A 24,813-nucleotide genomic window follows, 5' to 3' on the forward strand; every position below is an offset into this window, starting at 1 on the left:
GAGAATTAATCGTCAGCGGGGGGGGGCACTAGTGTAGTATAGTGTAGGGGGTTAAATAGGCGGGCCTTGGAGGGACGGATGTCACCGGCTGTTTTTTGATTACTGTTCTTTGCATTCTATGGTTTTTTTGTACTGTGGTTGTTTGTTATGCCAAAAATACCTTATTAAAAATTGTTTGTTAAAAAAAAACTCCACTTACTGCACATTTGTCCTGAATCTATAAACCTTGCTAACTTCCATTGGTCCCCTCTTCACCATGTGAGTCATTTTAAGTTCTTAATTTCTAAATTCCTTCAATAACTGATCTTAGTCTATTTCCAAAGACTCTTCCAACCTTATATCTTCGCCTGTGTCTTTAAGCCCTCCAACTTTGGCCTTCTGTGCACCTATCCTTACTGTATTCCATTCTCTCTTTTTAAAAAAATATAAATTTAGAGTATCCAATTCTTTGTTTTGTCCAATTAAGGGGCAATTTAACGTGGCCAATCCACCTACCCTGCACATCTTTGGGTTCTATTCCATTATCAATGGCAGAGGCATCATTTACTTCAGCATGACCATGTGGAACTCACCCCTAACCTTCTATGTAGCTACCCCTCTCTTCACTTTTAGAGGTCTTCTTATAAGCTGATTTGAGTATGATTTTGGACCATTTCCCTATTGCTTCCACTATACCTCAGCATCGGTTAATCCTGATGTGGCTATTTTCCCTCTTAAAGGTATAATAAATGCAAATGATTCTTGTTCTCTTCTAGGTTTACCATTGTTTTATACAAGTATGATTTAAGTAGGACCAGGTTATATCCAGCTCAGTTTAAATTGCAATCTGCTGACTGCTTTCTGCCCTATGACCTTACGTGTCCAATATGGGGGTGTCTGCCAGTGCTGGTTGTCGTGTGTGAAACAGGTGAGGCCAGGCATACTACATGTATCATTATTTCTCAGTCTCTTCAGCATTTTTCGCAGCTTCTTCCTTTTTCTCTCATCCTTAAACATCCAAACATTTTCATTTTGATCCTGGCTTCCTTTCCTAAAATGAAGGGCAGAAGAAGGAACATAAAGTTAGAATACTCTAATAACTTTGATGCATGCTATTAGATACTTTCTTTTATAATTGTGGGATCCATGCGGTGGGTGGAATTAATATTATTTAGCCTTTTACTTCTTGTACTCATTAACCATAGCATGAATACTTTTGGATATCCAGAAGGTCTGAGAAGGTATGTAAACTGCATGTTAATTTAAAGGGTAACTTGAAATATCTTCCACCAGTGTGTAATAGTAAGCAGTTTGAGGTGGGGTGGACCAATTAGGGAGAAAGGGAGTGCTATATACTTGTAGGGGCAGGGTGAGGCCACAATGTTTGATATATATGTTGTATCAGTGTTCAACAAGGTAAAAGATGCTGACAACAATATTGGTAGACATGATGTGGATATGCCGGCGTTGGACTGGGGTGAGCACAGTAAGAAGTCTTACAACACCAGGTTAAAGTCCAACATGTTTGTTTCAAACACTAGCTTTCGGAGCACTGCTCCTTCCTCAGGTGAGTTGGTAGAAGTGAAGATGGGCTGAAAGTTGATAGCAGGATGTACCTGAGTGGCTGGCTATGCTTAGAATAGGTACTAAAGGATGTGGGAGTGGAGATAGCAGAAAGATTTTCCATAAACTTCCAATCTTCCCGCAATATGGAAGAGGTGCCAGAGGTTTGGAAAATTGCAAATTTGACACACTTGTTCACGAAATGGTCGAGGACATTCTTTAAAAAAAATAAATTTAGAGTACCCAATTAGTTTTTTCCAATTAATTGGCAATTTAGCATGGCCAATCCACCTCCCCTGCACATCTTTTGGGTTGTAGGGGAGAAACCCACGCAAACACGGGGAGAATGTGCAAACTCCACACGGACAGTGACCCAGAGCCCGGATCGAACCTGGGACCTCGGTGCTGTGAGGCAGCAATGGTAATCATTGCGCCACCATGCTGCCCCTTCGAGCACATTCCTAATAACTGCAGGCCAGTCAGTTTAAGATCAATAGTGGGCAAGAAACAATAACGAGGGGGAAATAATAATTTGGAAAAGTTTCAGTTAATTAAGCTTTGTAAAAGGCAGGTCACTTTTTACTAATCTAATTTAATTATAAAGTAACAGAGAAGGTCGACGAAGGAGTGCAGTGAATAATGTCTATGCGCATTTCAAGAAAGCATTTGGCAAAGTTCAATATAAACGCTAGTTAACAAAACTGAGACTCATGAAGTGTTAACTTGGATAAAATTAAGCTTAAAAGCAAATATTAGTGAGTCACGGTAGATGGTTGTTTTTCAAAACGGGGGATAATATAGGCATGTTCCCCAAGGATCAATGCGAGGACCACTTTTTTCTAAATTTGCCGATGATAGCCAAACTGGAGATGTAACAATGAGGATGATACTAATCGATGGCAACAGGACAAGCTAGTAGAATGGGCAGACAAGTGCCAGGTGAAATTTAATGCAGAGAGGTATAACTTGATACATTTTGGCAGAATAGATAGTGAGAGGCAATGTATATTTAAAGGCAAAGTTATACAGGACTCGATTCAACTAATTGGGAACAAAGTCCCATAGCGTGTGCGTTTAGCCATGTGTTTCCCAGCGCTTAGGAGGGTGATGGAAGCAGAGTCAATTAATGATTTTGAAAGGAAAATGGGTAGGCATTTGTGGAAAGTAAACTTGCAGGGTTACAGAGATCGAGTGGGGGAACGAGATTGACTGGATTTTGCTGTAGAAGGCCAGCATGGTCTCAATGGGCCTAATGGCCTCCTTCTGTGCATAATGATTCTATTATAATCTGAACATCTTAGACCTTCAATTGCTTAAATATTTAAAAACCAATTGTAATTTAATCAAAGCAGATGGCACAATAAAGGCTTATAGATGTCTGGTTGGAGTTGACAATTTTGTTTTGTCTCAATATTTTGCATAAAATTCTCTGAAATGTTCTGGAGTAATTGGTGTTTATTTTTCTGGTTTTATTTACAAACCAGATAATTTCACAAGTGAATTATTGGAAATCTGAAAAACGTTTGGATATTTTTATGCAACAGGCTTCTCGGTATCATCAAGCCAAATGTTTATGGCTAATTTATGACTATTTATGAAAACAGCTGGTGGAACCAGAGTAGTGGTTTGGCAGGCTTGTGAAACTATTTTTAATGGCACATTTGTGCCGCTCTAGAAATTAGTCTTAATAGTAATCATTATAATTATATAATTATACATAATCTTTTTAGATTTCATGTTGTCAAATGGATTGTTCTTACAGGAAGTTTCAGGCATTTTGGGGTAAACCCTTGACTTGCACTGGCGTGAGATTCATGTTACAAAATGACCATCAAGTTTTAGAAGCTGCCCATTTCCCTTTCTGTGGAACTTAAAAACAGGAGGTTTCTACAATCAGCAGCCAAACCCCAACAGCCATTTTACACCTGGGAGGCAGACAGTAAAGCAATCACACTGGCAGGTGGAAATGAGTCACTTTATTTTGGGTGGGATTCTCTGATTCCCCCGGCCGCGTATTTCTCGGAAGTGCGCCATTTGCTGACGGCGGGATTCTCTACATCCAGATTTCCCATTGAAGCCACCCCATGCCGCCGGCAAACCCACCGGCAGGGGTATGCTGCCAGCGGGGACAGAGAATCCGCACGGTCAGAGAATTTTGGCCCTGGTCAGAGGAGGAGGAGTGTAATGTATCTGACAAATAAAGGAAGTTATAATCAAGATCCATGTGTGTATACATAGCGCTATCCTTTATTTGGAGCAAGTAATTGGAGTTAAGAGGAGAAGTTGTTCAACGTGAAAACAAGTTCAACCAGGCAGAAGAAATGAAGAGTGGTAGATGGATTTGTTGGATTTATGGGATTGGAGCGCCCTCAGACCGGACTGGCAGAGAATGGAGTGATGACGAATTATGGCCGGAATTCTCCAGGGCCAATGGCGGGAATCTCGATGGCTCAGCGAATCAAGCGGCGGGCAAAAAATGGGTCCCATGCCGATTGTGAAACCTGTTGCGGGTCTTCCGCGTGCCTCATCAGCTCCAACGAGGTTCCCGACGGCCCCAATGAGTTTCCCATCCAGACCCAACGGAAGCATGAAAGATGATCATTAAACCTAATTTGAATATAATTTATTCACCAGCCTCCTGGGATGCTCCAGCCCCCTCCCATCCCCCACCCCCACCCCCCGGGGTCTTGTGCTGGGCTGGTGGGCTCTGGTCCCGTCGGACACATGGAGCACCGACCGGCAACTCCGAGCCGTGTGTCCCGAGGGTCTTGGCAGCTTGACCACCACGGTCAGGTCTGGGATGGGGTCATTTAGCTGCAGCCTTTAAAACCTTTAAACCGTCAGTATCTCAAAATTAAAGTTCTCTGACAATAAAGTGAAAGTATTCCAATCTGCAGCCTTAAAACCTTTAAACAGTCAGCAGGCCAAAATTGAAAACAAAGAGACGGTCTCTTAAAAAAACTGCAGTTTGAAAAACAGCTGCTCCTCTGAGTTAATGGACCCCTATAGGGCTATATAAATACACAACCTTAATCCTCCTTTTGAAACTGCCTTGACTTGTCAATCACAAAGCTTCTACAAAGCGATGGTCTATGACATTTAATGTAAACAATGCAGTTCAAAGCTTTTAGGCCTCTAGGCATACAGACAGGCTAGAAAAAGTTAAAGGGCAATGAAATTGATGGTGAAAAAATCACTTCAAAGCTTTCCATCACATTAAAGGGAATAGCTTTGCCTTCATCTCACAGATCTTTGAACTTGGCATACTGACAGATGGTAAAGACCAGGCAAACAACCCCCATCCCAGAAATACCTGCAATCTGAGTCCCTTCAGCCCAGCAGTAGTCTCCCTGACTCTCACTTCCCATGAAGGAGCCCCCCTCTCGCCACCTTGGAGGCAATTATAGGGAGGGTACTCACTGCCTTGCCACCCCATAGAATGCAAGCCAATGCCAAGGGTTGGAGCCTTAAGGGGGAATTGGCACTGCCAAGGGGTTGAATCTTAAGGGGCAATTGAGGGGGCTAAGGAGAGCAGAAGACAGAATTGCAAATCACCACAAGTTGCTGGACAATTTGCGCCACTCCATCATCTACCTTGTGAAAATGACACTTTGCTCTTAGCTTCTCCGTGATTTCCATAAAATAACCATATTTGCAAATTATTCCTTTGATTTACCACTGAAGTCTAGCAATTAACAACATAGGGAACTATTCTCTGGCCATGTTGCGCTTGAGCGAGAGCACAATGCAGCCTGAGAATCCCGGGTTCCCGGCAGCCTCCTTGCCTCACGGGATACAATCAAGTCCCGGGAGGTATCGGAATTGGAACTCCCAAGGGGAGGGACCCAACAGTGTTCGCTAAAATCTGTCTTAACTTACTTAAGGCCTACCTACTCATGATCTACCGGCCTCCCTCACTTCACTGCCCCCCCCCCCCCCCCAGAGAGGTGGCAGCCGGGTGCCGATCAGTGCTGGTCTACATGAATGTGGCCCAGGAAGAATGGCACCTGGGGGTTCTCCTGGGTCATCAGAGACCCCTAGATGATCAGTGTCAGTACAGGGTGGCCTCCTGGCCCTCCCGTGGCACCTTGGCACTATCCAGCTGGCACATTGGCACTGCCAAGCTTGGAGCACAGTGAAAGGGTCCTTGGGTGCCAGAGCAGCACTGCCAAGGTTCAGGGCCCGCAGGGGGGGCCATGCCCATGAAAGCATGAAAGGAGGGTGGAAGGATGGGGGAGACACAGCACACATCTCCGCTTCTTACAAATGGGGAGCTCCGCTCACCAGAACTTCCCATTATAGCGAGAGATCTCCGAGGTCCACAAAACAATCCCCATGCTCCCCGCCAGCTCTAACCAGAAAGGCATCAGGGACAGTTGGACAGTTGGATGTGTGCACTCGGCTCACGCTGAGGCTGCCGTCGCATGCATACATTCTCCCACCAAGATTGGGTGTGCATGCCATTTTTCTCCCAGGCCAGTTTATCACTGCAACTACTTTAGGCCATAAGACCGGGATTCTCCTATCCGAGTGCGTTGCTGGCGGGATCACAAAATCCTGACGGCGCCAACAGCTCCTCAATATTCCGGCCAATATTTTAATTTTAATTTATTGGAACAAGTTGAACGAGTGTACCAGTTAGCCTTTGTGCAGGGAGTTCCTACACAGACTGGCTAGCTCAACTGGTAGATAATAAGACTCTTAATCCCAGGGTCAAGGTTTGGGCCCCACAATCGGTGGTGATTATTTAAAAAAATATTTTATTCAGTTAAGAGCATACAGGTTTGGTTCCCAAGACTGATTCCCTTCCAAATTAATTGAGCGCTGGGGCGAAAATATCAATTTTTGCCATTCCAGAAACCTGACAGCTAAAAGGGTTCCTCTTTGAGGTTGCAATTTATTTTCCAATAACTGATTTTGTTGTAAAGGGAACAGTTATCAGACACCAGTTTGCAAAAATTAAATGGAATTCAACACCAGAAAGCAGGTCTGCACTTAAAGGAATCTCTCACTGTAAACAGCCTGACACTGGCTCTACATCTGCATATGTGCAGCAGCTGAAGGAAAAAACCTAATTTACTTGACACACTGTAAGATACTTAACTCCACCCAATTCCAGGCCAGCTCCTTTTGTGGTAACTGGAGAATTGGAAATCTCAGGAGACACCTTGTTCCCTCTCTCGCAGTCCAGAAGACCTGCTGGAGAGGTGGAGGTCAGGAGAACATGTTTTTCTCCTCCTACCTCCTAAAAACAGGTTTAAATAACCTGCAGAGGAGCTGGTTGATAGAATAGATTTGTTGGACAATTGAACACTGACAGTGCAGAAGGAGGCCATTCGGGCCATTGAGTCTGCACCGACCCTCCGAAAGAGCACTCTACTTTGGCCCACTCCCCCACCACATCACCCTATCCAGCACGGGCAGCATGGTAGTACAGTGGTTAGCACAGTTGTTTCACAGCTCTAGGGTCCCAGGTTCGATTCCTGGCTTGGGTCACTGTCTGTGCGGAGTCTGCACGATCTCCCCGTGTCTGCGTGGGTTTCCTCCGGGTACTCCGGTTTCCTCCCACAGTCCAAAGATGTGCAGGTTAAGTGGATTGGCTATGCTAAATTGCCCTTAGGATCGGCGGGCTTATGGGGATAGGGTGGAAGTGTGGGGATAGGGTGGAGGTGTGGGCCTGGGTAGGGTGCTCTTTCCAAGGGCCTTTGCAGACTCGATGGGCCAAATGGCCTCCTTCTGCATTGTAAAGTCTATGATTCTATGATCCCCGTAACCTAACCTGTACATCCCTGGACAAGAAGGGGCAATTTAGCGTGGCCAATCTAGTTAGCTTTCAAGAAATTGATTTATTTACCTTTTATGTCGCCTAAAATATGTCATAACATGCCCTGAGGACTTGAAAATTATTTTTCAACCTGTTTTTTCCAAAGCCTTAAACTGCCTACTTACCATTTAGGTTCCTGGTGCTCACCGATCGTCGGGCCGGCGTCTCAAAGTGACGCACTCTTTCCCCTCCGCCGCCCCGCAAGATCAAGCCGCCACGTCTTGCGGGGCAGCGGAGGGGAAGACGGCCACCGCGCATGTGCGGGTTTGAGCCGGCCAACCTGCGCATGCGCGGCTGACGTCACATAGGCGCGTCAAGGCCCGGCGGCTGAGAATAACGGAGCGCCCAGCCCCCCGGGTGCGGGTGAATACGGTGAGAGGAGCGGCCTCCGAGGCTGTCGTGAAACTCGGCCGAGTTCACAACGGCCTTCACGATTTTTCCCGGGAGTGGAGAATTCCGCCCATAGTGTTGATGCCGGGGCTGAATTCGTGGACTTTCACGACAGCAAAACTGGTGCTGCACCTGGAACGAATCAGCAACTGTAGAGGGGCTAGCAAGTGGAACAATTCCAATGAAAAACGGTGCCAAGTCTATGACTGACATTCGGGAGATGATAAGCTGCAGCCGCATATATACACTTCACTCCCCACACACACCATCCCAGCCAACAAGATGGCATGATTGTGCTGGAGCATGCCCATCCTGCTGATGGATCGACTGGGGCCAGAGGGCAGCTCGGGGGTGGCCTGGGGGGACACCCATATGACCAATGGCGTAAGTTCACAGTGGGCAGTCAGCGGCGTGTACAGTTGCATGGCTGTCTTGCAGGCTGCGGCAAAGGTGTTCTCTGCTCGTCCACCCCGAACCCACAGGCTACGTTCTGGTCACCCGCTGTTACTCCCTATGACCCTGGCAGAAACCCCCTGGCCAGCGGCACAACTGTCAGTAATCTACGGCGATATTGGACACTTTCTATTCCCCCTCTCTCTCCCTCCGCAACCACGACGCCGGTTTCACGATTTTAAATAGCACAAGTGAAACGTGCCGTCGGGAACTCAGCCCATCAGAGGTGGAGCATCGCGGAGGCCCCAGAAAGTATCCGGTCAGGCCCGCTAACGACATGAAAAATTGTGTTTTCTGTACATGCGATCGAACTGCTGTCGAGGTGACGGAGAATTGTCATTTGGCGTCACATCGGCAGCCACTGCAATTTTGGCGTCGGAACCTATTCTCTGCCCAATCGTGTTTCGCGATTTCAGTGTCAGCTAACGGAAAATACCATCCCAGATATTCTGCAAAATGTCGCTGGACACTTGGGACTTTTACATGAATATATTTCTTAGTTATCAAGTTAATAAAGAACTTACTTGAAGGGATGATTAGCTCCTTTGTGCTTGAGCTTCCCTTTCATTCCCTTATGTTTAGAGGCAAAACTACGACAAAGAGGATGGCAAAAACATGTATGTGAATGGTTAATTACAATCTTCACCATTATCATTGACTTCTTACCCCATAAAAAGCACACAGAAGAGCACATAGCTTTGCTGTTTGTTACTGTGACCTATACCTCAACAGTATGTCTGTTGTACACTCTTTTAAAAAAAATATTGAATATTGTGATTTACCTTACAAGTTACCAAATCTATGTCCAAGATTACACATTTTTACAAATTGATTTTACCAGAAAGAAATATTGAACATATGAATACTAGTAATGGAAACAACATCCTGCAAATATCAATTATATCTGTATTTTTTAATAGTCACCACCTTCACCAGACTAACACAAGAGCATAAGAATAAAGGGCAGAAGCAGATCATTCAGTCCTGTGAGGCTGTTTTTCCATTCAATAGGATTATGGCTAGTTATCTACCTACCTGGTTTTGTTATCCCTCAATTCCCCTGAGAGATCAAGACTGAGGGTGATGGATTTTTGAAAATAGTCAAGGATGTATATCTCCAATTATCTGAGGTTGCCAATTCTAAAGATTCACAGTTTCTCTTCATCTCAGTCTAAAACGACCAACAATATCTTGAGGCTGTGCCTTCATGTTCTGGATTCCCCAAACAGGGAAAACAACCTCTCAGTTTCAACCTTCTCAAACCCCTTCAAAATTATATCTGTTTCAATTATATCACCTCTCATTCTTCTAAACTTCCAAAAAAGCCTCCTATCATATGACAACCCATTCATTCCTTTGACTGTACTTCCACGGTATGTATATCCTTCCAAAAATATGGATACCAAAACTGCATACAGTGGTTGGAAATCTCCTGTCATCGGGATTCATCTTCCTCGCTGGCAGCCCACCTCCGCCAACAAGTTTCGGGGTGGCGTACGGTGGTTTCAATGGGAAATCCCATTGACAAGCGGCGGGAGGGTAGAATCCCACCGCAAGCAAATGCCACATGTCCGAGAAACAGGCGGCTGGGGGACAGGAGAATCCCGCCAAGTATTTCAGACATGATCTCACAAAAACGCTGTACAATTGTAGCAAAACGTCCTTACTCTTGTCCTCCAAACCCCTTGCAATAAAGGGCAACGTGCAATTTTCTTTCATAATTGCTTGTTGTATCTGTATGCTAACTTTATGTTCCTTGTATGATCACAGCCAAGTCTCAAAGGACATCAAGATTTAAAAGCTTCACACCTTTAAAAAATATTCTGTTTATTTATTCCTATGATCAAAGTGAATAACCTCACACTTACCCACATCATACTGCAACTGCCACCTTGTTTTTCACTTACTTAGCCTGTTTCATCTCTGTGCAGCCTCTCTGTGTCCTCTTCAAGGCTTATGTTCCCATCTAATTTTGTATTCTCAGCAAATTTAGATACATCACTCTTGGTCGCAATGTCAGAATCATTAAAATAGATTACATATACCTGAGGCCTAGAAGTACTCCTCTAATTACAGTCTGCCAACTTGAAAATGCTCAATCTTTCCTACTGTCCATTGATTAATCCTTTAGCCATGCTAATATATTACCCCCGACTCCATGAGCCCTTACCTTGCATATTAACTTTATTATATGGCGCCTTATCAAATGTCTTTTGTAAGTCCAAGTATATTTTAACTACCGGTGCTCCTTGATCTATTCTACTTGTTAAATCTGTCATAAAACTCTAATACATTTGTCAAACACAATTCCCATTCATACAATCATGTTTGTCTTTGTCTAATCATTCAATGTCTAATCATTCAATGATTTTTTAAGTGCGTTACTGATTCATGTGTGCTCTGCCTGAAGGAAGGTCCTTCGTTCATTATCTGCTGATGCTTCATCCTGACCTCTTTTCTTGGCAGTTTTTGTCAGTGGTGATTTACTATTGCTTTCTACTCTTGGGGGTAGGACAAGGAGGCAGGTTTCAAGCTTACCTCAACCAGAATGAGGACCTAACCCATGTTGGTGACTACTCTGAACCACACATCAGCCATTTAGTCAACTGAGCTAACAAGCCACCAAGTGTCTAATTAGGCTTCCTGAATAATAGATTCCAGCATTTTCCTGATGATTGATGTCAGGCTAACTGAGTCTGTGGTCCCCTGTTTTCCTGCTCTCACCTTCTCTGAACAGTGGCATTACATTTAATAATCTCCAAACCACCTTAGAAAGGAGGGAATTTTGGAAAATTATTACCAGTGCATCCACTACCTCTGCAGAAATCTTTCATAACCCTGAGATGAAGCACGTCAGGTCCCTGTGGATTTGTTGCTGTCAGTCCCTTAAGTTTCTCCAATAATTTTTCTCTGCTTATATTGATCCCTGCTCTTATTAGCCCCTTGAGTGCTCTCTATTTCTGGTATGAAATTTGTGTCTTCTACTATGAAGAAGACAGACACAAAGGGCTGGCTTCTCCAATTTTGAGGCTATGTCCGGAGCATGTGTCTAGTCTTACGATTAAAAAGTCGCCGCCGCCCCTGTACCGATGCTCCGCCCAGTGGGGGGCTAGCAGCCGCACCACGTAAAACCCTGGCGTTCCCGACAGAAATGGCCAGAGAATTGCCGGGTCCGTGGCCGCGCATGGAGGCAACCTGCAGCGGTTGCGCCATACCACATGGTGCTGGCAGCGCACGGACCAGGGCGGCCAGATAGTGTCCCTGTCTAACTGCCTTCGCCACCCCCGGACACCCCCCCACCTGTCCCCCCCAACCTCTGCTGATGCCTCCCCCGGCCAGCGGAATGCTCCCCTCCCCAACTGTGGTGGCACTGGACACAGTCCGCAGCCACCACGCGAGGTTGACGAAAACTCAGACCACAGGTGATCCACGCTGTTGGGAAGTCGGCCTATCGGGAGTGGAGCATCCGGGAAGTGAAGGCCTTCAGGTGACATCCTGAGGCTGTCCCAACAGGGTGTGGCGTAGTCACTGATGACGCTGTTTGGAGGGGATGGAGCATCTGAAAACAGGGGCCACCCCCGGTTTCGACGTCAAAAGGGATTCTCCGTCTGATCGCTGAACACAATTTCACCGTCGGCTAATGCAGAATCCGGCCTAATATATTCGTTCAGCTTCTCTGCTATTTCCTCATCCCCCCATTAAAAAAAAATCGCCTGTCTCTGCCTCTAGTCTAAGGGACAAATTATTACTTTGCTACTCTCCTCTTTCTATGGTTGTAAAAGCTCTGGCAATTTAATTTTATAATCCTAATTAAGTTGCACCTAATTCTACGTTCTCCTTTTTTAATCAACTTTTTGGTGTTACTTTGTCAGTTTTGAAAGCACTTCCAATCCTCAGGCTCACTATTAATATTATAAGCCTGTTCTTTAATCTAATATTAATCTTACTTTTCTGAGTAAGCTACAGATAGACCTTTCTCAGTGAGTTTTTGTTTTTTAAAGAAATGTATTTGTGTTGAAAATTTTGAATCAATGGTGCTGATGGATACTCTTTGACCCACTCTGTCTGCGCTGGCTCTCCAAATGAGCATTATGCCTCAATGCCATTGCCCTGTCTTCTCCCCGTACCCTTTCACATTGTTTCCATTGAAACAATCGTCCAACGGCCCCTTCAGTGCACTGCGTGGAAAAGTTTTTTCTCACATTACGTTTGCTTCTTTTACAAATCACTCTAAATCTGTGCCCTCTCATTCTTGATGCTTTGACGAGTGAGAACAATATCTCCCTATCTATTCTGTCCAGCCTCCTCATGATTTTGAACATCTTTATCAAATCTCCTCTTAATCTTCTTCTCTCCAAGGATAGCAGTCTAACCTCTCCAATCTATCCTCGTAACTGAAGTTTCTCATCCCTGGAACTTATAAAATGGTTGCGGTGGTGGGGAGGGAGAAGAGAAAATTATGAATTAAAGTCATGTTATCACAAGAAGCGATAATGTCAATCCATTCTTCCAATGTCTCATTACATTGAATATATTTGGAAAATCCATATGAAAATTAATATATGTAAAGGCGACTATCCAAGTGACACAATGAAGGAAGGTGCAATTTGAAAACGAACCTCATCCTTGAACAATCACATTCTTCAGGTCTTTTTTTCTTCAAGTGACCCCTGACCTCTCGTAAATTCTTTATTTTAGTTTGAAGGGTTTCAATCTAAGGATAGAGGTAAAGGGATGATTATATGCTGATAGAATTCAACAACTGAAAATAAGCTTTTGTGTGGTGCAGATTGCAAAAAGCAAACTTCTATTACATTTAAAACAATGTTCCACCACTTGAATAAAATAAGAAAACTTGAAACAGCACAAAGATTATTCAACCCATCAAACCCACAATTTCTGACAGACCACGCTGAGCTTGCCCTGATGTGTAGCCTATCCAAGTTATTTAATTGAGAGCCGGAATGGCTAGAGGGTTTATCAAGAAGGAAATAATCTAGAACATTCTTCCCCAAAGCCCAAAGGCAATCAAGCAAAAACCCCAAGACATCAGTTTAATAAATGCAACCTACATCATTCAACACTAACTGACTTCAATCCACAGGCACCATTCCACTGACTTCAATAAGATTAGGCTAATATGGTTCCAGACAGTATTTTATCTTCCTTATCAATAGTTATGACCTTTATCCAGTTCTGTACCAGGTATTCATCTAGCTCCTATCTTTAAATGTATAATTGACATTGCATTAACTGCTGGGAGCTTATTCCATATATCTACTGTTCTGTGGGGAAAAAAGACAATGCTAATCTGTCTTGCTTGAGGCTTACTCACTTTATGCTTGTCTCCTCTATTTTTCTGGTCCTAGTTAAAGCTATCTGTATGATCAGAAAACAAGCATTTTAAAGTATGGGATTTTTTTTTACAGAAACTATTTTGTGTATTAATTTATAGAGTTGTTAAAATAATTGACATAATTCAATGATAACATACATTTTATGGTTCAACACAGAAATTAATCTTGACAGCAAATCAGCTAATTATCCCACCATGAAAGCAGGATTTGCAAAGTAGACATTTAGCAAATGTAATGAAAATGTACAAATGAATAAGGAATTAAAAAAATATTTTTTACATAAAAATATTCCAAACTATACATAATTCATGGAAAGAATAATTTAACATCAATAATTAATTTTGGGATCACAGAAATTATTTAAATTTTTCACTAGTCTGATAGATTCCTGTGTGAAATATGCTACTAATTGTTTCTCTGTAACTAACCTCATGATCAATATGCAATTTATGATCCTTCCATGCTTGGAGTGATTTGTACAGATCTCTGTCACACTGAACAGTCTCATTGGCCAATATGTAGCATCTAAAAGAATAACAAAACAATTGTTCTTGTAGTCCCTTGTTGCTGTTGAGCATATTCATTGTATTCAGCAGTGTTGTGACATTTAAAAATATTGTGAAAGTCAGTAGCACTGCATCATGACAACAACTTAGATCAATAAAGCACCCCAAGGTACTTCAGAGTGTTAGAAAGCAAAATCAAGCCACATGAGATGACATTAGGACACATGGCCAAAGGTTTGCTCAAAGAGGTAGGTTTTAAGGTATGTCTTAAAGTAGAAAAGAGGTGGCGAGACTTAAGGAGGGAAGACAGAGCGTAGGGTTTTAGCACCTGAAGGCACAGTCACCAATGGTGGACCAATTGAAACGGGGCATGCCCGAGATGCCAGAATTAGAGGAATGCAGATATCTCAGAAGGTTGTACAACTGAAGGAGGTTCCAGGGAAAGGCAATGGAGCTAATTCAAAACAAGGCTGGGAGGTTTAAGAGCAAGTTGTTGCTCAACTGGGAGCCAATGTAGGCCAGTGAGCACAGGGGCTATAGGTGAATGGGGCTTGGTGTGAGTTAAAACAGATGCAGCAGAGTTTTGGATAGCCTCAAGGTTATGGAGACCAGCCAGGCATTGTAATAGTCAACTTGAGAGTTAACAAAACCATGAATGAGGTTTTCAGCAGAAGATGAGTTGAGACAGGAGCAAAGCTGAGTAATTTTACAACGGTGAAAATAGGTGGCCTTAGTGATAGTGTGGATACATGGTATTGCATCTTCTCAGGGTCAAATATGACGCTAAGGTAGCAAATAATCTGGTTTATCTTCAGAAAGTTGCCAGGGTGAGGGATGGAGCCAGTAGCCCCGGAGCAGAGTTTATGGTGAGGACCAAAAACAATGGCTCTGGCCTTCCCAACATTCAACGGAGGGAAATTTTTATTCATCCAACAATCTGATAATTTAGGGATAGCGTAGGAGTTGAGAGATGCTGCGGTGAGGTAGAACTGGATGTTGTCACTGTACATGTGAAAACTGACACAGTTTTTACAGACAATGTGGCCAAGGAACAATGCGAAACAGGAGCGGGCCAAGGAAAGATCCTTGAAGAACACCAGAGGCAACATTGCAGGAGCAGACGATTGCAGCTTTTTCTGTGGCTATGATTAGATAGTTAAGAATGGAAGAAGGCCAGTGCAGCCATGTAATGTCACAGAACGCAAGGCGGATAAAGGAGTATACAGATCAAGCTTTTTGGTTTCAAAGCTATTGAATGGGATATGAGTGATACCAGATACGGATGAAAAAATTGATTTTGCAGAATAGTAGCTTGTTTGAATATGCGGGTGGAAAATGATGGTAACTTACCTATGTGTGACTTTAATTGAACTGGGTACAATTAATTCATTACTATTGCCAGTGCCACTGCTTTCAGCCATGTTCTCGTCTTCCTCATCAGCTACATCATGTCGGTTAGTGATGTTCTTTGACACAACTGGGTCAAAACCCTCATCCAGATCCAGATCATAAACCTCTCCCTCAAATTCAATGGAGACTGAGCGGATTGACCTATTCCTGATGTAGCTCTGCTTAAACTCTGAAAGTAAATACAAAAATATCAATTGATAGAATGAACTTTGAAGTTAAGAAATGCACTGTCAAATTTGTGATGCACAAATACCAGACTTTCAGAAATTGCCGTCACAAACCACAGAGGAAGTGATGTTTCATTGTGAGTGAGCATTGGCACTGGGGTATACAGGGAGGGATACACTGTTTAGGTTCTTTCTTTTACCATGTCCTTCCTTAATGTAACACTTGCCTGATCATGTTTTGCCAACATCGCACCTACTGTTGCATGATTCTGTGACTCAGTGTGAACAATGATATGGGAAATCTACTAGCAATATTTTTTAAAACACGAGGCTGCATTCTCTGCTGCCATTATGCTTAATGCTGGGTTCATTTGGGATCAGCTAAGGTGATAAACATTATTGCTGGTCATCACCACTTCTGCTGCCTTTATAACCACAAATGATGGGGTGGTTGAATTTATCTTCCCATGGAGGGGCGGCACGGTGACACAGTGACCTAGTGGCTAGCACTGCTGTCTCACAGCACCAGGGATGCGGGTTCAATTCCGGCCTTGGATGATTGTGTGGAGCGTGCACGTTCTCCCCGTGTCTGCATGGGTTTACAGGTGTCCACGGATGTGCAGGTTAAGTGGGGGACGCAGCCTAGATAGGGTGCTCTTTCAGATTGTCGGTGCAGACTCAATGGGCCAAATGGTCTCCTTCTGCACACTAGGAATTCTATGATTCTAATTCTATCAAATATGGGCATGCCTATTGAGCGTGAGTGGTAATGGTGGGATAACGTCGGGCTTTCCTTTTCTGGTGTTCGTCACCATGACGATGCAGCCAGCATTGCACTGGATAGAAAAAGGGAACTAAAAATGTAAATGAAAGGAGCTGTGATGCATTATGGAGCAATTCATTATATGCCTTTCTCCCCAAATGTTAAAAGGTGAAAAAATTGGACTCTTCTCACGGCCAGATTCCCCCCCCCCCCCCCCCCCCCCCCCCCCCCCCCCGATTGGGGATGACATGATGGGGGTGACAGGATGGCAAAAGAAAGTTAAAACTATCAATGGAAACAGCAAAAGTGGTGGAAACAGGGAATCTAATATTGGAAGCATATTCCAAAATACAGCCATGGACATAATGTGCTGTATTCTAGAAATGTCCTGATGGTAAGTGTCATTGATTGAATTAAATGAATTTTGGTTTAATGTTATGAAGTGAACTTTGCAAAGTTGGGTCTTCAGATACCGTATTTGGCAAAATAAAAGGAAGACAACTGATCCACTATGAGAAAGACATGTAGCTGCAGCTGGAGAAAGTAACAAAGAAGGGCTAAAGGAAACTAAAATAAAAATACGATAAATGGGTCATATGCAGGTTAGACATTGAAGAAAAAAAGAAATGGAAATGGGCTGAAAGGAGTTTGAAAATGCAGACACGGGGAGAATGTGCAAACTCCACATAGACAATCACCCATGGCCGGAATTGAACCCGTGTTCCTGGTGCTGTGAGGCAGCAACGCTAACCACTGTATCACCGTGCCCCCCCCCCCCCCCCCCCCCCCCCCCCACCCCAGGGAAGATAAATTCAACCATCCCCGTCATTTGTGGTTATAAAGGCACCAGAAATGTTGATGACCAGCAATAATGTTTTCACAAACCCAGCATTAAGCATAGTGGGACTAGCAGTGACAAAACATTTATTTAAAACAACAGAATAGATTAAACAAAATGGTAGAATGTAAGAAGAGAATTGAAGAAAAAAGGGAACAAATGTTTGACTTTCACTTTTTGAAAGCAATGTTCTACTGTTTGTCCATGGAATAAATACATTGCTAAATGATGTTGCTTGATGGGATATATACATCAATTCTAGTCCAAAATTGACTTGAGTTACCATTGCTATTGCATGAGAAAACCCCTAGGCGTCACTAGAAGACAGCAAAACTGAGCCATAGGAAGGCAATTACAGTGATTTTTTTGAGTATCTTTGTTTCTCCAGGAACCGCCAATTAGATAAAATAAGGCTTTGACATCCTGCAATATGAAATAAGCAAAATGTTTTTTCATGTTAATAAGCACAATTATACATTGGAAGTTGCAAGCTGGTCTGTACATCCATGTAGTAGATGGAAATCGAGGGTTCAGAAGCAGGTTCAAAAGAGGGTTCAGATGGTGGTAATCCACCTGCACCATTCTTTTCCCCAACCCCAACCTCTACCCGAGAGGCCTGATAGATTTTAATTTCTGGGCCTTGGTTAAATGCTCATTGCTGACTCTTGCCCAGTATCAGTTGACAGGAGTCAGAATTCACTGAGGGCACAGGGGTGGATGTGTTCCTGCTGTGAGGCTGCTGCTGAGACTCATTGAAATGCTCAATGGCAAGATTAATGAAGAAGGTTCATGGTCAAGGTAGGGTGGCAGGAGAGAAAGACAATATGAAAGAGACCCAAGGACTTTTGTTCAAGATAGGAAGAGCACTACTGCTGCAAAACGTTAAAAAAATAATAACTTATTTTGACCTTTTGCGGCCACGATGTTGCTTGCCATCATCCTTTACTTACTGCCTGGTCCAAGACTACATGCCCCTTAGTACAGCCCACACTTAAAATGGCGTGTGTATCCTCTGGTGTCACTCAAGTGCGACTTCATGTGATTAGGTCGCCACTCCTTTGAGGTGGGTGGCCTTCCCATTCTGAATTCAGGCAGGTCACAGATGGCAGAGAGGCAGGACTACGTTGGCAACACAGCACAAACGCCTCTGCCATTTTAATTTCCTGCTGATACCGTGGCCAAGGACAGCAGGTTGAAATCTGGCTTTCAAATAAGCTCATGTTACATTTTAAGAAAATCCTCTAATTTCCTGCAATATCTTTCCATGATTTCTAACGCCAAGTGAATAATTATTGTCATGATTCAATAACATGGGTTCATGTTCAATAACCGTTTAATCTAAATATGAATATATTATTTCTCATTCAGGACATACAAGAATCCAACACAGATATTTCAACAGAATGTTTTGGCAGTTACAGGGATAAGCCATTTTATTTGTAATATAGTTCTTTAGGTTGGTCTTAAATGCTGAGGCATTGAAAACATATATATTTTTTAAGTGAAGCACACACCTCAGAGTGGGATCAATTATATAGTTTTCAAAAAAAGTGCACCCTTTCATGTTTAATTTAACCTTGCACCAGCGAGTCACTGTAAGTGGATATGCTGTCCTAATGTCTTATTTTTACACAGTGCAAGCATATCAACGGCTTACTTCGCTTGGAGAAAAGTGTCTGTTTCTGTCGAGGTGTTGGGCTCATTTTGGATCCATTTTCTTCACAGTCGCAGTCTCCTCCTTCAGTGTTGTCGTACTTGGACTGGAAACGGCTAGGTCTCTTCTTGTCAGATGCTGTCGTGACGGCCATTCCTTTGCACTTATGAAGTCGGAGCTTTCCTGTGGAATCCTCTACGCACTGCCATTTCTAGAATAAAGATCACTTTGTTAGATTGACGTAATTTACCTAAGGACGCGCCGATTAATTCGAGAAAAAATTATGAAAATATTGGGTTCCATCAAGCAGTAGCTTCATTTTCACAGGACATGAGAGGGATAAGAAAAAGAAAATCTAGTTGGATTACTTCTTTTCTTCCAGAAAACCCTGCAGGAAACTGGGCTTAAGTGGGGTGTGGTCTAATCTTCTCTGTAATTAAATAGCTTGCTGATATGTCTGGGTTTTGGATGAAGAATAGTGACTGGGCTAAACTAATTGCTGGGCCACTGGAACAGCAGTTGTGGTTGCCCAGAGGAGAGGAGAGAAAAATATGAGAGGAGAGTATTGATTCCAGGGGGACATGTGGTAACCCACTGCAATGTGCCATGGGGAGAACCAAGGTGGATCTGTGTGTCAACAACTCACAAAAGAGTCTCATTCATATCATAAAAGGGACAATGGGTTAAAATTGAAGCTGCTCCGAATTACTTTTGTGCACCGCAGCCAGTTAGTCAGTGGTACTGGAAAAGTGTTGCTAAGTAAGCGGCCGTGTACAGACATCAGAGAGCAGGTCTCCTGCCTCCTGCCCAGCCAGAAGAAAAATATCCATAGATTCCTTATAGTGCTGAAGGAGGCCTTTCGGCCCATCGAGCGTGCACCGACCCTCTGAAAGAGCACCCGACCCAGTCCGACTTCCCCACCCAATCCCCATAACTCCACCAACCTGCACATCTTTAGACATTAAGGGGAAATTTAGCATGACCAATCCACCTAATTAAGGGGAGTTCTTCAAACAAAAACCCTTGAAAAATCAAGGATTTAAAAATGTAAATGATAATTAACAAATCCTATTCAGAAAGAGATTGGTGTTGAGATGCAGGATTCATGACATCGCAAAGATAAAAGCCAATTCAGGAGACTAAACCAATATTCTGATTGTTATGATGAAGTGTATTTGTGGTCCAGCTTTTAACCTATTTACACATAGACAAGCTGCTCAGCCGACATGCACTTACCCAATGCTTTGCATTATGAGACATAGCATTCTACTTTTTGGTATAATATTCTTCTAACTGCAATATACGGGGGCTAAATTGAATACACTCCCAAAAAAGGGATATTGGGATCACGATGCGTGATAACTGCCCATCGATTCCAATGCAGGTAGAACAGTAAATTTCTCTGCCTGCTCATTTGTATGATTTCTGTGTCCAGCCAATGCAAACCACACTGTTCATTGGCTGGACACATCAGCAGAGGGCCAACACTGTGAGTGACTAACACCACTTAAAGTTAGCCTTAAAGGGGAGGTGCACTGTGGCTGCAGCAAGAGCTGGGAATGATGGCTAAAGAGAATCTGAGCTGGGAAAAAGTGAGGAATGGTACAACAGGGAAGACAGTGAGCTCCAAGTTGTGTGGACGTTGTACTGGAGCTTTTGGTGGAGGCGATGGAAAGGAGGCAAAATGTCTTCTTTCTTCAGAGAGGAAGGTTGACCTCCAGACACACGACCGAAAGGCAGTGGGAACAGATAGGCCTGGAGGTCAATGTCAAGAGTCAAGCTGCAATGATCTGGATGCAGTAATGCCAGAAGTTCAAAGACTTCACGAGTGGTCAAGGTCAATGACATATTCTAACCAAGTAGCCTCAGCCATTGCTCATATCACCATTTGCTTTCTTTGTTTGCTTGTCTCAACAGGTGAGAATAAATTGTTGTTAGCTCTCTTCAAATAGAGAACCTTGATAACTTCCATCCTGCAACAGGAATGGTGAACGTTGCAATAATCTCCAGCCTGAAAGTGCCAGGTGCATATAAGTTCATCACAAGCCATGGGCCAGGATTTTCCAGTCCCGCTGGTGGGGGAGGTGACTTTGGGCGGGAATGGAACTCAAAAATTCTGGCCACGGTTATCTTCTCAATGGCATTGCCGCCCTTGCCATGTATGGAGATTGCATCTTTGGCTACAGCAAGCGGTAGATTCCAGTGTGAAGTGATGAGGCCCACACATTGTTCCTCACTAGGATTCAAGTAGGTGTACTGCTCCGTGATCACACTGGGTGGACGTTGCCTCCTGCTGAGAGCCCTTCTTCACCTCCTCCCTCTTTGAGTGGTTTACCCTGCTCTGTGTGACCGCTGTTCATTCTCTAAGTCATGCTTGCAGGAATTCTTACAAGCGCACCCATGACTGGGAGCAACTGATTTGTGCAGAAATCTTAAACTCAGCAAGATGTCCTTCAGCATTTGCCGCACAAGACTTTTGCAACTTGAAGCAACTGGAGAAAACACTTGTAGAATTGTAGCAACAGCCAGAAGAAATGAACAAACAACCAATCTACATGCTGATGAAGTTCCATTTAAATACTGCTGGTGATGTGGGAGGAGGGGAAGGGGCAGTGGGTGAGGGAGGTGGTGTTTCTTCCTGCTGCAGAAAGCAGCTCAGCTCTCAGGGTATTGGTTGGAGGATTGAGCTGCAAAATGGCACCTGGTCCGAGTCAAATTAGCTTTGTACAGTGACTGACATCACAATCTGCCTGCTCTACATATTGCTAAAGGATGTTAATTGCATATGCTCATCCCTGCACCAATATGTGTTCCATAAGAGTGCACATGCACTGTAGTGCTATTTTGAACTCTACGGGCAATCGGGAAGACCAAAGCATGGACGCTAATGAGCCCACAATGTTTACATATGATTCAAACACTTACTGGATCTTAACAATGCAAGTGAACTTTGTACAAGAGGAGTCTTGTTGTGTTCACTAGAACAAGCTGGTGAAGTAAGAAAATCAAGTAACAATTAGTAGAGGACCAAGAAATGATCACCACATTATTCTGTCCCTCTCCATATACTTACCATCAGCTTTTCAAATTAACACAGAGGGCGAGATTCTCCGCACTCCCGACGGTGCGGAGAATAGCGTGGCTCGTAAAATTTTACGGCCACGCTGTTCCGACGCCCTCCCGCTATTCTCCCCCCCCCCCCCCGCCCAACTCCCGACACGAATCGCTGCCGCCGTTTTTTTACGGCCGGCAGCGATTCACAGCTGATGGATGGGCCGAGTTCCCAGCCCTTTACGGCTGTTTTTACGAACGGCAAACACACCTGGTCTGGCCGTTCGTAAAAACGGCCGTAAACTCTCGCTTTTTATAACCATGGCACCGATTGGCACGGCCGTACCACGGCCGTGCCAAGGGTGCCATGGGCCCGCGATCGGTGGGCACCGATCGCGGGCAGCGGGCCCGATGCCCGCGCACTATTTGTCCTTCCGCCGCCCCGCAGTATCCATTCGCGGGGCGGCTGAGGGGCATCCCGGCCTGCGCATGCGCGGGTTTCGCGCAAATACGCGATGACGTCATCCGCGTATGCGCGGGTTGGAGTCTTCCAATCCGCGCATGCGCGGCTGACGTCATATGACGCGTCAGCCGGCGCTAACTCTGGCAAGCGGGCTTAACGAAATTCGTTAAGCCCATGATGCCGGAGTTTACGGCGTCGGGCTGTTAGCCCCGACCGGGGACCAGAATCGGTTCCCGGTCGGGAAGGGGGGGGGGCTGGCGTCAAACCCGCCCGGATTTGACGCCAGCCTTACGATTTCTCCCGGTTTGGGAGAATCGCGCCCAGAGTGTTTGGGGGCCTAGCTGACATATCCATGTTTACTGACAGAAATCAGCACAATGACTGGTCACTCCAATCACCGTACTAGACCTTCCTGTGCTGCAATTGCAAGGTGTTAAGAATGGAGGAAATTCAAGATTAAAAAACAATGAAAAACAGGGGATGGGATTCTCCGCGCCTTCATGCCGAAATTGCAGAGAATGGGGGTGGAGGATGGGCGTCAAACCCGAGATCGGGTCCACGCTACTCCCGAACGGAGAATCGCCGCCAATCGCGCGGGCGCGTGGTCAACGCAGCGCCGGTCGGAAGCCATTGAAAGAGGCCCCCGCGGCGATCACCGAGTGCAGCTGGCTGAGTTCCTGATGGCGTGGTCCTCTCATGGTTCCACCCATCGGGAACTCGGCATGGCAGCTGCAGACTCAGTCCGCGGTCGCCCTGGTGGGGGGTGGGGGGAATCATTCATGCGGGGGGCCTCCAGGATGGGCAGGTACCGATCGGGGGCCACCGATCCACGGGCGCGAGCGATCTTGGGGGACCTATATTTTCGGTGTGGGTCGGCCATGTCGTGCGAAGCGGCCAATTCAGGCCGCCACCGTGCGCATGCGCAGACACCCGACCGGACGTGCAGGACCCCGTATCAGCAGCCTGAGCTGTGAGAACTACTCCGGGACCCTGCTAGCCCCCTGCAAATCGGAGAATCACCCTGGATTTTCTACAGGTAAGTCCAGAGTGATTCATGCGCATTTTATCGTGGGCATGGGGACATAGCCCCATTATTGGAGAATCCCGCCCTGGGAGTTGATTGAGGCAGATGTCTGGAAAAATGATGACATGTGAATTTTCCATTAGTGGAAATCGAGTATTTTACATACGTGATTATGAAAACAATGCATTTTCAGCTATACAGTAACTTCAAAGTGAAGAGATAAGGAAATTGACACATTCATGTCAAAAGCCAACTCCACAGGGTGAATACCATCAAAGAGAAGAGATAGTATAACTGTACACCACTAACATAAGAGGGAGAGAGACAGCTAACATCGGAACTGCAGCAGTGCAGATATAGTCTCCTGAAATAAGCTGCCATTTTCTGCCTTTGATGAACCTGAAGACTATTTCCCAGATGAAGCCACCTTAACCCTGGTGTGGTAATTACTTGCTGGATTTAGCTCATAGAGTTACTTAATACTAGATGTTGTTTGGGAAAAAGGGTGTCTTAAAGTTCAGGTAATATAGTCGGGAATCAAGGGATAATTTCATGTAACATTGTGTGTGTATAGTTATCAGTATATTTAAGTGTCATGGTGTATTATAGTCCTTCTTGTCATGTGTGTTTTTGTCTTTCTTTTAAAGTTAATAAATATTCTTTATTAATTATTCACACAACTGGACTGTTCCTCACTGGTTGTACGTCGTTCCTCACATTATACGAAAAAAAACCACACACACTACTTTGAACTGGTGTTCCGAGTTACCCTTCTGGGTTTTACATAAGAACATAAGAACTAGGGGCAGGAGTAGGCCATCTGGCCCCTCGAGCCTGTTCTGCCATTCAATGAGATCATGGCTGATCTTTTGTGGACTCAGCTCCACTTTCCGGCCCGAACACCATAACCCTTAATCCCTTTATTCTTCAAAAAACTATATCTTTACCTTAAAAACATTTAATGAAGGAGCCTCAACTGCTTCACTAGGCAAGGAATTCCATAGATTCACAACCCTTTGGGTGAAGAGGTTCCTCCTAAACTCAGTCCTAAATCTACTTCCCCTTATTTTGAGGCTATGTCCCCTAGTTCTGCTTTCACCCGCCAGTGGAAACAACCTGCCCGCATCTATCCTATCTATTCCCTTCATAATTCTAAATGTTTCTATAAGATCCCCCCTCATCCTTCTAAATTCCAACGAGTACAGTCCCAGTCTACTCAACCTCTCCTCATAATCCAACCCCTTCAGCTCTGGGATTAACCTAGTGAATCTCCTCTGCACACCCTCCAGTGCTAGTATGTCCTTTCTCAAGTAAGGAGACCAAAACTGAACACAATACTCCAGGTGTGGCCTCACTAACACCTTATACAAT

The 24,813-nt window shown here is 44.4% G+C and overlaps 1 protein-coding gene across 6 annotated transcripts in view; it reads right to left on the minus strand.

Annotated features, from left to right (window-relative positions):
* The window catches only part of LOC119969528 (extracellular sulfatase Sulf-2-like), a 433,021-nt gene that overhangs the window by 32,226 nt on the left and 375,982 nt on the right, over nucleotides 1-24,813 (minus strand). For all 6 annotated transcript variants that reach the window (XM_038803237.1, XM_038803240.1, XM_038803243.1 and 3 more), the window contains 6 exons: nucleotides 18,908-19,115; nucleotides 15,423-15,651; nucleotides 13,995-14,091; nucleotides 12,829-12,923; nucleotides 8,734-8,799; nucleotides 858-1,030 (listed from right to left, as the gene is read on the minus strand). In XM_038803237.1, coding sequence (XP_038659165.1) covers nucleotides 858-1,030; nucleotides 8,734-8,799; nucleotides 12,829-12,923; nucleotides 13,995-14,091; nucleotides 15,423-15,651; nucleotides 18,908-19,115 — 868 coding nt within the window. The remainder of the gene's footprint in view (nucleotides 1-857; nucleotides 1,031-8,733; nucleotides 8,800-12,828; nucleotides 12,924-13,994; nucleotides 14,092-15,422; nucleotides 15,652-18,907; nucleotides 19,116-24,813) is intronic.

The sequence above is a fragment of the Scyliorhinus canicula genome, chromosome 7 (genome assembly GCF_902713615.1).
Source record: "Scyliorhinus canicula chromosome 7, sScyCan1.1, whole genome shotgun sequence".
NCBI lineage: Eukaryota > Metazoa > Chordata > Chondrichthyes > Carcharhiniformes > Scyliorhinidae > Scyliorhinus > Scyliorhinus canicula.